We start from the raw sequence: 14215 nt of genomic DNA on the forward strand, positions 1-14215 counted from the left end.
GAGTTATTCCCCAAGGTTCAAAGACAATAGTTCAGTGGATATAGCGATCGAGTTATTCCCCAAAGTTGTTGGTTCAAATTGTAATGTCTACTACAGTGAAGATGTCCTTGTAACTTGCCGGATGACATATATCTAGTAGGTGTGTGTGTTGGGTGTAAGTTGTAACCAACATATCCGGGTTGTTAAAAAAACAGAAGATTAGTGACCAGACTATTAAACTTAAGTTCTATATTAAAAGTGAGAGTACTAGATAATATGCCTTTGTGTCCGGGAGATCCAAGACAGTATCTCTCCTTCAGAGCGGCTCGCTCAGCCCTCCATACTGGACGGGCACCTGGTCGAGAGAGACAGAGAGAGAGACAAGGGTCAGTGAGAGTTTACATACAGGAGGGCTTCTTGACAGCCAGAACTATGGATATCATGAGGAAGGGTTTGATGGCGGTGCTACTAGTAATTCTTGGGCTTTGGCTTGTTGGAGTTCGGCGCGCCGGCCCTTACGCCCTTCAAAGAAGAAAGCAAGCTCTTCAAGTGTTTTGCCCTTAGTCTCCGGCATGAAAACAGCGAAGAAGATGACGGAGAGGGAGACAATACTGCCGTAGAGAAAGAAAGTTCCGGCAGGTGTGATTGCCTTTGAGGTGCTCAGAAACGTGAGGGCCACCGTGCCGCTGATCAGACGATTCACCATAACACACAACCCCACAGCTTGCGCACGCAGCCTGAGCGGGAAGATTTCCGATACAAACACCCATGCTACCGGGCCGAAGCCTATGGAAAAAAACGCTACGTAGGCGCAGATGGCGAAGATGGTGATTGCTGCGCCTGTTATGGAGGCGAAGTGCTGGTGCTTCGAGAGATTTACAGAGATGAGAGTGTCTCCTGACATGGAGTTTATCCGCAGGAGGATGAAGGCGGTTCCGACAGTGAAGAGGCTGAGGGTGACTCCCACGGCGCTTGTGATCAAGAGGGGTTTCCTTCCTACGCGATCTAGTAGCACCGTGGCGATGAAGTTGAAGATGAACTTGCAGAAGCCCACTCCGACTGTCGCCCCGAGCTTTCCCAGCTTGCTCTGGACACCCGCTTCGCCGAACACGACGGGGCTGTAATAGACGGCGGCATCAATACCGCATGCTTGTAGGAAGAAATGTATTCCTAGCGCACACAGTAGCATGCGGCGCACAGCTGGGGTGGGCGCTAGCAACAGGTCGCGCCACACGCCCTCTCCCTGCTTTTTAGCTTTTCCGAGCGCCACCTCGTACTGCTCAGCCGTCGGATCTTTGGCAGGGTCGAGGTCGACAAAGCCCACTGTTTCCATGATTTCGCCGAGGCGGAGGTTGGCCTCCTGGGCGTCGCCGTTGGAGGTTTTGATGAGCACGGCTCGGGCCTCGGGGGTGCGTTTCTGCGTGACGAGCCAGCGAGGCGACTCCGGCATGATAAGAACGCCGACGGCTAACAACACCGCCGGAAGCATGCCGACGCCGAACATGAGGCGCCAATTGTAAGTAGAGGGAAGCCCTTCAAAGGCGAAGCAAACAAGGTAGCCTAACAAGATGCCGAAGTTGATGAAAACCTCCGTCAAAGAGACGAGAAAGCCTCTTATCCTCGCCGGAGAAAGCTCTGCAGAGTACACAGGCGCTATCATCAGAGCAAAGCCCACCCCTATCCCTGCCACCAGCCTCCCCAACAGCAACACACCGAATGATGGCGAGCCTGCCATTATCGCCGCCCCGCAGAAGAAAATGCCTGCAGCTATCAACATTGTCAGCCTCCTCCCTATCAGATCAGACAGCCTCCCTGACATCGGCCCTCCCACAATTGCGATCAGATTCAATGAGCCCACCAGAATCTCTTGCTCCACTAACCCTAGTCTCAAATCTTCGCTTACAAACAATAATGCTCCGCCCATCACACCAATATCTGCATCAAACATTATAATTAAAGCTTTAGCAAATTAATCCCACATATAGTAGCTAAATATTATTAATCCCAGATATTGTAGGTTAAGAAAATTAGTCCGAGATATTGTTATGACCTCAACAACAGGAGTACTAAGAAGAGTGGAATCCATGGCCACATAAAATGACACTCTTCTGATCTTTCTAACACTTTGACTGTTGAAGTCCTGAGAGATGCAAGGGAAATATAACTAAGACATAGTTCTGTAGGGAAGTACAATTAAGATGTTGTTCTGCTTTGAGCACAACAGTATTGATCATGTACTCTAGCATGGGACCGTATTTCCTTTAATATCTGAGCATATCGATGTTGTTTGAATAGCTAGTCTATAAAGGAGATATCTGCACCATGGCAAGTTTCAAATAGAACTCGCAAACTCCAATTACATGGCTAAGCTTCTTCTCCTAATTTATTAGTTAGTTAATAATTGCTTCAAATATAGATTAACCTCCAACATAGCTAACCTTCACCAAATCCATGGAGAAGAATTTAACCTACCCAAGTGACTATTATTAGCTAATCTTTTTAGATGTTTTGGGTATGATTTATTGATTGCTTACCATAGCCAAGAAGCGTAGAGCTAACTGTTGCAATGATGGTGCAGAACACGACGTACTTCCCCATTTTGGGTGGCACAGGGGGTTTGCTTTCCACATCCATGGCTGCATGCTGCATCTCAGCTACTTGATCGTTGCTCATATTGGAGAGATAGAATAACACTCTCTAATTAAGGGCTAATCAAGCTTCTACTGGTGGTTTAAACTAACAAGGGAATCGTGAACATGGGGTTGGAAATGCTTGAGTAGCTACCCATTGTAGTCCTCGATATACACTCTATGGCTGCTTGGCGCACATCAACAAGTCAATAAAAGTCTTGCATGAAAGGAAGATTGCTATAGGATGATGGTGACTTAAAGGTTGGGTGTGAGGTCGTCGCTCTATGATGGTGAAGTGAAGCGTCATCATTCAGCATGCAGGTGCATACTGACCCAAAAAAAAAGAGTAACGTGGAGGGTAGAAAACTATAATTTTATCTTCCAAGATTAAAGGTTAATTATTCGTTAATCTTGTTGAAATCATAGTCGTGTTAGATTAGTGTAGTGCAATCGGCGACAAGTTGGCCAGGATGGCCTCACGTATAGAAGGCACGGTGCATTTAAGAAGTGGGGAGCATGGGATCGACAGCGCGGGAGTTGAGAGTCGAGGAAGTTGGGCACGCAAAAGGAAACATGGGTAACCGTTCGATTTCAGTGGGGTGATTTCGGGTAACAAGGGTTGGGTTATAACCAAGTCGCACGTTTATGGACTTGCAAAATGCATGTAGCGTACTGGTAGAGTATTTGCAAGGTTACCTGGGAGCACAGGTTCGAAAACCGGTGATAGGTTTCTTATTAGAATGATTGCCATTAGTTAATCTATACTTCAAGATCTTAGCCAGAAGGCAGAGGAAGGTATTAAGGTGTAATTATTGTTCATAATTATATCTAGGTGGTGACGTTTCAGGACTAAAGTATACAGCCAGTTGATGATTTCTCCCGGGTGCTTGGCAAAATTCAAAACGAAAAAGATGCTACAGCTCCTTACGAATCACGATTGATGCAGGTGTTTGAAACTAATTGGAGGTTCAGATACAGATATTCTTTTAAAACAACATTTTTTTCTAATCTTAATTAGCAACACCGCGTCGTCTCGTTCAATGTACACCTCAAATCTTTTCATCAGGCTTTTTCAGAACTCTGATAAGACCGGCCCATTTGGCCACGCCACTTTTCTTGACTTCCTAGTTTCATATTTGAGTGCTGCTTTCTAGTATCACTTGTTGTGGAGTGTGTGGCTTAGGGCTATACGACGTGCCTTTTCCTGTGTTACTCAAATATGTGAGACTAGTATACCTCATCACAAGCATGGACGTTAATGTATGTGGAGTGTGTGGCTTAGGGCTATACGAAGTGCCTTTTCCTGTGTTACTCAAATATGTGAGACTACTATACCTCATCACAAGCATGGACGTTAATGTATCTCGCACTGATCCCAGATTAAGAGAAAAAAGGAAAACACTCAATGCCCTTCATTCTCATTGTGGTTGTCTCTGTCAAGAACCCCATCCCACACATTCTCACAAGGGTTGAAATTTTCAAGGCTATCTTGGAACCTAGGTTTCTAAATGAAACCCATTAGTGATAAGATGCAAGTTGGAGTGGTGGCCATAATATCTTTCAACCCAATTTTTAAAGATGGGTTTCTTTTCATGACAAAAGTCGGCTTTAAGGTCCATTATGGCCTTCAAATTTCAACACTTCTCCCCACCTGAAAGACAGAAAAAAATCCCTAACTTATAGAGAATCCTGCAAGCCTTCAAATTTCAACACTTCTCCCCACTTGAAGGAGAGGAAAAAACCCTCACTTATAGAGAATCTTGCAAACTTTTGCACTCAGTTTGAGTGCTTTTGCAAACCATTCTATTTGGCCATGTGGTTATCAACATGTTGCGCATGGAATGGATATAGGGACATAGTTCAATCAATACAACACAGGGACATTCTTCAAGTATGAAGATATTGGTTTTACTCCATTTGTATCAATGCCATGGGTTGGCCTCAACATCATTTTTCCTTTATAAAAAAAGCTAATCAAATTCTCTTATTAATTACTCTAAGCGATTGTTGTCACTATCCCCATAACTTTATGATATTGTGCATATAGATCTTTAGTTTCTTTGAAAACTTAGGGCAATCCTATAGTGTCTCCTATATCCATGCTTATGAGCTAAAAGAGAGCTCTATGCTCTATGCGTGCATCTATAAAATGTTTATGGTGCACTAGTGGACATTCTCGTGTAGTGCATGGGTCAAACATGATCAACTCTATAATATAAATAATTCCTCAAGTTTTTAAACATTTAGAAGGTCATTTAGAACATGTTTAGAATGATCATTGTAGTACTGTGTGTGTGTGTGAGAGAGAGAGAGAGAGAGAGAGAGAGAGAGAGAGAGAGAGAGAGACTTTTACTTTTGTAACCACACTTTCAAGTCTTATTATCTTGAACCATTGTTTGTGTGTGTGTGCATGTGCGACTTTTCCTTTTGTAACCACACTTCTCCAAGTCCATTATCTTGAACAATATCAAGCATATAATGTCCCAACCAACTATTAATCAATCAAGAAAAGGGCTTCTATTTCATGTATATAACATATATGGACATCAAGGACTTAAAACATATGCAAAACAACAAATAGTATCGGCCATTAGGACATTTTGGAGGTCATTTGTAGGGCCTTCTAAGAAAATTGTTGATTCTTATTTTCTCTCTCTAGAAAAAATCTTGAAATGTTAAAATAAAGAGAACGTAAAAGTCATAAAAGTATACTCTCTGAGCCAAAGGTAAATCTTCTCCTAGGCGGCCGTCATAAAGTTTGTTGGAACCTTCTTTGAAATGATACATTCGAAACTGCAAGAATAAAGTTAGTTCAAGAGGATGTTATTGCACGGAAGATAGTTTGGAGGGAATGAGAACCTTCATTGCCAATTTCAAAAGACAAATGCAAGCCTTCTCTCACCATAGCGAGTCATATTCTTTCACTCTACCTCTCATATCCAACTTACTCATTTCTAGAACACTTCCATGGAGAACAACCATGTACACACTCATTCTATTGAAGAGTCTAATCATGAAAGCATTAAGAGAAAGTACCATCTGCACATTGATCTCTAGATAGTGAGTATGCGCCCATTCAAAAATGTAGAAGTGGTCAACTATTGCTCTCTTCAGATATGAAAGATCATATGAGGTTGTCGGGGAAGCAACACATAGATCTTTGGTGTGATTGCTCCATCTATCCTATTGACCCCTGTACTGCTTCACATCCTCCCTTTTCAAATCCCACAACTCTCTTGCATTTTGCAGGTGATGGCGCCAAAGGCTTACTAGGATATTGCAAGTCAATTTCTTACATGCAAGAAAGAGAGAGAGGCATTATTCTCAACATTTAGCAATTGAGCTTCTTGGCTTGTTTGCTGAATGCAAGACAAAGAAAGTTAGATTGGAAGAAAAATAGTGTCAAATCAACAAACTAAGAAGTGACCTCTGCAAATATAGAGAAAAAGACACAAGCATTGGACTGCGCATATACGAAGAAGAAAGCTCAAAAACGTCGAGAACTTGAGCTTTATACATAGAGGCTTTACGCTTAAGCCTCAAAGCTTTATGTGTAGAGGTTTTATGCTTAAGGCTTATGGATAGAGGCTTTATGCAGCATAAGGCCTTATGCATAAAAGCTTAAGCATAAGGCCTTATGTTCACCACGTCTCCCACATGCTATAATTCTAATATGCCGTTGTGCTTGGGGGTGAGCTTGAATGGCTTTATGATTGGGAGGTGACCTAGATGCCTGAGTCTTTGTGTGTTTTTTCCATCTTTTTTTAATTAATTAATGATGAAAACAACATTTTCAGAGACATATTATGCTCTCCCAAGCTAGTATTCTCATTATTATTAACTTTATAGTACTCCCTAGTAACCTTACATGTCATCGTACTAGCAAAGTGTCCAACTAACCACTTACACGCCTTAGCATATATGCATGTATCATGGACCTTGCAACCTATCATTGCTCACTCGGGTAGTACAAAACTATTGAGAATGAGAGAGAGAGAGAGAGAGAGTTGACCTTTTCGTTATGTGGCACCCTGTAGTTTTTATCGTGGCTCGTGAGGCACGTCCAGAGACCATCCCCAAGATGGTTGTACTCTTAGAGGCTTCATGCACTCAGCTTCGTGGATAGAGAGATCCACATCCCTCCACAATGCATCTTGTTGCATCTTTAGAGGGCATGGTGGAGACTCTACGTTTCATTAGGAGAAGTATGGACTCTCCATTTTTTCCCTTAAGGGGTTTCTCTCACTTCTCTCTCTCTAGAAAAAGATTCTAAAATAATGTTATAATATTAGATCTTGTAGAATCAAGGAGATCTCTTTATATTGTTTTTAAAAGAGATTCACCTATTATTTTATTGTAGTACTGTCCCATGTCCAAAGTTAGGACCACCTGTCGTCAAAATTCTTAAATCTAAAATAATAATATTCTTTTTGATCTAAAAACGTGAAGCATCTAAGATGTGACACTCTTAAATATCCACATGACTTTTTAGCTTCTAAATATTTCCAAATAGATTGCATTTACGTATTTCAAAATGGGAGAAGTTAAAAAACGGAATAACTTGATGTAGACATCACATTTTCGAATTTCTTTTTACCCATGCCTACCTCTATGCTCTAAGAGTGTGGCTGTTAATTTTCGTCATTTTTCATTAAGTATACAGAGGTTTATGAATTTTTTCTTCATTTAGAGACTTCTCTAGATTTTTTAGAAGAAGAAAAGTAGGCTTTTGAGTTTACGGCGATTTTAGTTTGCTTTGATGAGATATTGCTTTAGGTTTTTCACTTTCAAATATGTGTTTGTTTTCTTTAGTAGCTATGCTCAAAAGATTTCTTTCTCTCCTAAACCACATTAATGAGTTTAGATCTTCTCAATCATGGGGTTTCTTCTTTTCTATAGTAACAGAGAAATTGAAGGGTATGTTGATTATTTGGTGCCATTTAGTTGGAACCACATATCATCTTTCCCTTCAATCATCTTTTTATTCATTGATCTCTGCAGAAGAATCAAAGAACAAGAGAGCAATGGAGGTATGTCCATCTTGTTATCTGTTATGTTGTTTAGTTATGGTTTAATTTTGTCTGAGTTATTATGTTTTCTTTCTATTTTGACCATATTATTGTTCTAAATATGATTTAGTCATGTGTGAAATAAAAGATAATAGTTGAGTTTAATGATGTTTTTTTTATGCTATTTGGATTGTTCATTTACTGATTCTCAAAGTGCACCAAGTGTGTGAAATATAATTGTTGATTAATAGTATTGATTTAGTTTTGGAAACAAGAGGGTAAAAGAATCAAAGAACAAGAGAGCAATGGAGGTATGTCCATCTTGTTATCTGTTATGTTTTTTTGTTATGGTTTAATATTGTCCGAGTTAGTTTGTTTTCTTTTCTATTTTGACCATCTTATTGTTCTAAATGTGATTTAGTCATGTGTAAAATAGAAGATAATATATGAGTTTAAGGATGCTATTTCTGTGTTATTTAGATTATTTATTAGTGATTTTCTGAGTGAAACAAGTGTGTGAAATATAATTGTTGATTAATAGTTTTATGATTTAGTTTTAGGATATATTGAAGTCTATATTTTATGTTTAATAATGTTATTTCTCATTTATGGTGTTATTTTTGTGTTATTTGGGTGAAATAAGTGTGTTATTTTGATTATAATTTATGATTTATTTTTATATTATATTGAAGTTATATCTGGTAAATTTTTTTTTATTAATAGCTGTATTTTGTCTAGAGCTATTTTTTGGTTAATAGCTGTGTTTTGTCCAAATGCTAATTTTAGGATGTAGGCTGGAACAAGAAGAGAGACATTCACTTCCAATTGGAGGCCAAGTATGCGCACCGCTAGACAAGAGAACATCAAGAAGTAAAAAGCAACCAGAGATAATGCAACAAGACAGAAATGCAAGGAAAAAACATGTCGATCTTTGGGTTGAGGGATGTATTTATCCACCCGATCCAATTACCCAAAGACCTCCATAATTTAGTGGGCTTACATCTTTCATTAAGTATGTGGGTGAAGGTAATGCAAGGTTATTGGGATACACTAGGAGGCTAGCAATGCAATCTCATAGTGTTTACACATCTGTTCAGCACACTGATGGGCATGGATGCAAGGATTAAGGAGCTCACAAAATCACTAAGTCAAAAGGAGAGAGAGTATCAGAGTCTGCAAGATGCGATGTATGTTATGGAAAATGCGGTGCATGTTGTTGAGGTAGACAATGCAAAACTGCATTGCAAAATGCAGGGTTTGGAGAAGGACAACAAAAAGATGACAGAAATGCTTACAAAAGACGGTTGTTGCTGGACCCTCAATGAAAACCAAACAAGCACGTGAGCGTGTGAGGTTGTTCAAACCACTTCATGAGTTGACCAGAGGGAGTGGGAAATATAATCCGCTAGTCTATGCACAATGTGCAAACATGAAGAATATGTTTTTTAACCCAAGTGAAGAGGTTGATGATGCAATTGCAGAGGTCTGAAGCAAAGGTATGGTGAAGTATGCATTGAAAAACCCCAAATTCAAAACCATTGGTGATGATGCTGCAAGGGTACGCTTGAAGGAGGTAAGCAATACCTTCATAGCTACATATGCTCAAGGCATATGTGACAAGGTAGGGACTAGCTCTGAATCCTATGCTATGATTTATAAGTAATTGGATGTAGGGTTTAAGGTTATTCTTAACAAGAGAAGGGTGGTGCCCATCCCTAAACCATTCTATGTAAAAGCAGGCACGAAAATATCTAAATGCAATTTAGTCTTCGTTGACACAATTGGTGAGCCAATGCATTTGGAACATACACAGATGCTTAAGTTTGGATCAAAGGAAGTGCCCTTCAAATTGCATGTAGACAATAACTTTGTATTGAATGTATGCAAGCTACAAGCAGCAATGGTAAAGTTCTACAACATGTCTATCGAAGAGTGCAGAGGTAAGCTTCAATTTGTTTTAAAGCTTGATGAGAGTGAAGTCATTAAGGGCCAAAAGCTTGAATGCGCTAGGTTGACACTAATGAATAGGCGTTGGATCCCAGCATCAATTCAAAACATCCAAAATATTTTAGTGTGCAATTGGAGAATGAAATATGGTGGCTTGCTGCATTTGAGGTACCAAAGGAGGACCATGAAGTACTTAAGATTTTTTTTAACTTAACAGAGATACCAGATATTGCATGATGGCAAAACAATGGTGAAGTTTTGCATGTCGTTGGATTTGGTGAATACAAGTTAGAATGGCATCTTGTTGGCGATTTGAAAACATTGAAATGTATGTTTGGTGTTTCAAATTCAGCATCAGCTGAGTTTCCTTGCTTATATTGCATGCAATCCAGAAAGAAAGGAAAGGATGGGAAGAAACAATGGATTGCAAGGATAGGACAACGTGGTGCTTCAACACGTGACCAGTGTGTTCAAAGGAATGGAATGTTGGTGCCATTAGATTTGAAGTGGGATTCTATTTTAAAAATACCCTTAACAAGGGTCCACTTTTGCACCTTGCATTGCATAGTAAGGATAATAGAGAAGTTGAACATGTTCCTTAATTAAGGCCCTGTTAAAACAGTCTTTTTCTACAAGTCTTTTTCCACAATACAATAATGCCAAAGACAAGATTTATAAAAAAAAGTTTATACATGAATCAATTCCATACAAACAAAACCGGCTTTCTTATTCTTTTCCTTTATACTACCGATGATCTAGAATTCGGCCTTCCAACCTCTACATGCTAGGCAAAAACCCTACGGGACCATACACCTCATTGTCGACTGCTGGAGAGGAAAATCGGCCTGTGGCCCTCTCAGGCTCCATCTTGCACACTAGGGTGGGCTTATTCACCGCACTAGCCTGGGCCCTCAGAACTAGTCAGCATCATAATCTCTCGCCTCAATCGGCGAACCTTATTCTCCCAATGGTATGAGGGATACCTTGGGCCATTCCTGGGCTTTGCTAACGATGCCGCCCGGCTACACAAGCACGGAACGGAGTTAGCATCGAAGCCAGGAAAAACTTGCACTCTTTAAAGATAACAATTTCAATGCAATTCATTGAATACAGCATCACTCAATTCGTAACTTCATACAATTTTATGTAATTATTTTAAAAGGAAAAGATACACATTTATTAATTCTAATATTTAAAAGAAACTCTTCTTTAAAAGATAACCAAGCTAACCTGGCCACCATTTCCTTGAGAAGGAGCTTGTAAAGGGAGGGTTGGGGCCGCATCGGGAGCATCCTCTCTAATCTCGTTGTTGCGCGCTCCTCCCGAGGTAATATTTTGACGTTTCTGGAAATGGGCCATCTTGGATGCCATCTTGTAGGGCCTGCTATCGTGGTCGAAACGCTTTAGTCAGTTCTCAATTCTGAGATCATTTGCTCATAGTATGAGAAAAAGAACACAGCGCATGAACCCTCTCTAAGGCTAAAACCTCTTGTCAAAGTCCACGCAAATGGGGGGGAGAAGAGTTAAGGACACTACTTCCTAGATTAAGAGGGGGATAGAGGAAAATTGCCTTATCTGAAAAGTGGCAAATGAGGGGGTGTGGAGAGGGGTGGTTGTTGCAAGGGGCGGCTCTACTATAGCAAGTACACTGCACTATAGCAAGGGGTGGTTGTTGCAAGGGGCGGCTGTACTATAGCAAGTACACTATACAAGGATAGACGACGGTACGGACGGTGGCACAACAAAGCATAAGCTACGCAGAAATGCGTGTTGCCCATGGAGCACCCCGGCGGGGGTTTATATAACTTTGGGGTATGGGTATGGGCGCTGCGCAAAGCAAGGACGAAAGGATGGTGTACCAGCAAAGGCTGTGGATCAGTGGCCTACATGGCTCAGGGGGAGAGGTACGGTGTCGGTTAACAGGAAAAGGAGTGGTACGCATGTACCTTATCTGGTCAAGGGTAGCATGGGTGTCCACGTAGCGGTATGTGTGGACCACACAGTGGTGGGCGGCTGTCCTTTGGTTCTTGTGCGGCCATCATATGCGCACCCTGGTAAGTGTAGTACGGTCTAAATTTTGGGGTGGGGTCTCCAAATTTGGGACGTCGGTCTTGATTTGCGTGCCGGAGGGAGTAATTTTTTTTTTGTCTGAGATGTTCTCTTGGTCGTTTGGGGTGTAGACCATTCCTCAATCGGATGCCCGGTCGTGCATTTATTAAGGTTTAAAGGTCGTCGCTTTTTAACTAAAAATGATTGAAATTTGCGTATAAAGGTTTAAAGGTCGTCGCTTTTAACTAAAAATGACTGAAATTTGCGTATAAGCTTGATCCGGTGTCCGTTTTGGATGCTGTAAAATCTTATATTAGGATAAAATCGCATGTAGATTTCAAATTTGGACTCAAAATTTGAATATTCTAAGTAGAAATAACTCATTTAATAAAATCATTGATTTTTATACCATAAAAATCCATAAATTTATCTATTACATGGACGCGGGTACATGGACGCGGGGCAGGGTTTTCCACTCGAGGCCTCATCCTCGAATGTCCGGGCACGTTTTTAGACTAAAAAGGTTCTCTCTAAACTCTCTTTATCGAAGGGTAATATTTCAATTACTACTTTACTGAATTTCATTGATTGAGTATTTGCTTAACTGAATTCAAAACTAATCACAAATTTCTATGAGGGATAAATTAGTCATTTAACTAAAATTCTGACTTCAATAGATTTTTTGAATTTTCTCATTATCATCCTAGAGAATATGAAACAGTAAAATTTTCTTTCACAGAGTATTTACTTAATTCATTTACCCATATTTATGGGATTTAAACAAGGATTAAAGATAACTCTTATTTTGATATAAAAATTATGTATGCATCTATTTATGCATAAAATCCAACTTCTATGGGAATAACACTTTTATATAAAAGAAAATTCTTTTATTCATCTATTTATGCATAGAATCAATATTAGTGAAAGTAACACTTTTATAATTTAAAAAAATTCTTTTATGCATCATTTTATGCATCAAAATCGATATTAGTGAAAGTAACACTTTTACAATTAAAAAAATTCTTTTATGCATCATTTTATGCATAAAAATCCATTTTGATGAAAGTAACACTTTTACAACAAAAATCCTTTTATGCATAAAAATCCATTTTGATGAAAGTAACACTTTTATAATTTAAAAAAATATTCTTTTATGCATCTATTTATGCATAAAAATCCATTTTGATGAAAGTAACACTTTTGTAATAAAAAAATTCTTTTATGCATCTATTTATGCATAAAAATCCATTTTGATGAAAGTAACACTTTTATATTAAAAAATATTCTTTTATGCATAAAAATCCATTTTGATGAAAGTAACACTTTTAAAATAAAAAAAATTCTTTTATGCATCTATTTATGCATAAAAATCTATTTTGATGAAAGTAACACTTTTATAATAAAAAATATTCTTTTATGCATAAAAATTTATTTTGATGAAAGTAACACTTTTATAATTAAAATAAAAAATTCTTTTATGCATCTATTTATGCATAAAAATCTATTTTGATGAAAGTAACACTTTTTTAATAAAAAATTTAGCCAATATGCATCTTTCTATGCGTAGAACTTAAATCTAATGAAAATCACTCTTTTATAATAAAAAAATTAACCAATATGCATCTTTCTATGCATAGAATTTATATCTAATGAAAATCACTCTTTTATAAAAAAAATATAACCAATATGCATCTTTCTATGCATAGAATTCATATCTAATAAAAATCACTCTTTTAATTTAAAAAAATAACCAATATGCATTTTTTAATGCATCGAATTTAAATCTAATGGAAATAACACTTTTAGAATAAATATATTTCTACTATGCATTTTTATATGCATAGAATGAAAATGACACTTTTAGAATACACAAACGATGGGGATTACTCTTTTTGAATAATAAAGATAAAACTTATTTCACAAATTTTAAGAAAATTTTGCCATAACATCCTTTGTATGGCTGACCATTTTTTAAATTTTCTATCCTAAAATTAGTTAAAAATTAACCCCAATTGGTTTAAAGCATTCTAAACTAATCAATTTCCACTTTTAAAAGAGAAAAATGTGAAAATTTTAATTTCAACAATTAGATTACTTAACCAGGATAGAGAAGGGCTGATTTTAAGAATGAGAGAGGGAAAAAGCCTTTCCAACAAGGCATAGCATCCATTTATCATTTCAAACAAAACAAAAATTAGAAAACCATTAAAAGAATAAATAAAATTATAAGATTTCTAACTTACATGAATTCTGGGAGCTTTCCTTTGGCTTGATTGTTTGAGGGATCTACTCTTGTTTGCAACAAGAGTGGCCACCAAAACTTTAGAAGAGAGAATGGTCAAAAACTAGTGAATTTTTAAGAAATTCACAGTTCTTGGCTTTGGGGTGGAGTAGAGTAGCAGTGCATAAAATACTATTAAGCTTCAATAAAGGGGGAGGCTTCTATTTATAGGAAAAACTGAGCTCCTAGCCAAACAAACTAATTCTAGAATTTCCACATCAGTTTGGTCAATTTTTGACCATTTTTAGGTCAGTTTAGCTTACTTTTTGGAACTAGGCTTGAATTAGGAGAGAGGAGAGATGAAATATCTCAATTGT

General features: G+C 38.4%; 1 protein-coding gene across 1 annotated transcript; it reads right to left on the reverse strand.

The window, feature by feature from the left end:
- Window positions 1-212: 212 nt before the first annotated feature.
- On the reverse strand, window positions 213-2788 carry LOC147627658 (putative polyol transporter 1). Its single transcript, XM_086814577.1, has 2 exons — window positions 2514-2788; window positions 213-1914 (listed from the first exon to the last, which is right to left on the reverse strand). Exons 1-2 carry the CDS (start codon window positions 2650-2652, stop codon window positions 419-421), a joined length of 1635 nt encoding a protein of 544 aa, XP_086670703.1. The 5' UTR covers window positions 2653-2788; the 3' UTR covers window positions 213-418.
- Window positions 2789-14215: the final 11427 nt, after the last annotated feature.

Source organism: Cibotium barometz, chromosome 20 (assembly GCF_041138505.1).
Source record: "Cibotium barometz isolate CiBa-2024 chromosome 20, ASM4113850v1, whole genome shotgun sequence".
Classification (NCBI taxonomy): Eukaryota; Viridiplantae; Streptophyta; class Polypodiopsida; order Cyatheales; family Cibotiaceae; genus Cibotium; species Cibotium barometz.

Excerpts from the sequence above, each read along its gene's own strand:
- LOC147627658 (XM_086814577.1), bottom strand. The coding sequence starts at position 2,652 with ATGAGCAACGATCAAGTAGCTGAGATGCAGCATGCAGCCATGGATGTG. Across the intron at positions 1,915-2,513 it reads CTCTACGCTTCTTGGCTATG|ATATTGGTGTGATGGGCGGA; the intron begins GTAAGCAATCAA and ends TGTTTGATGCAG.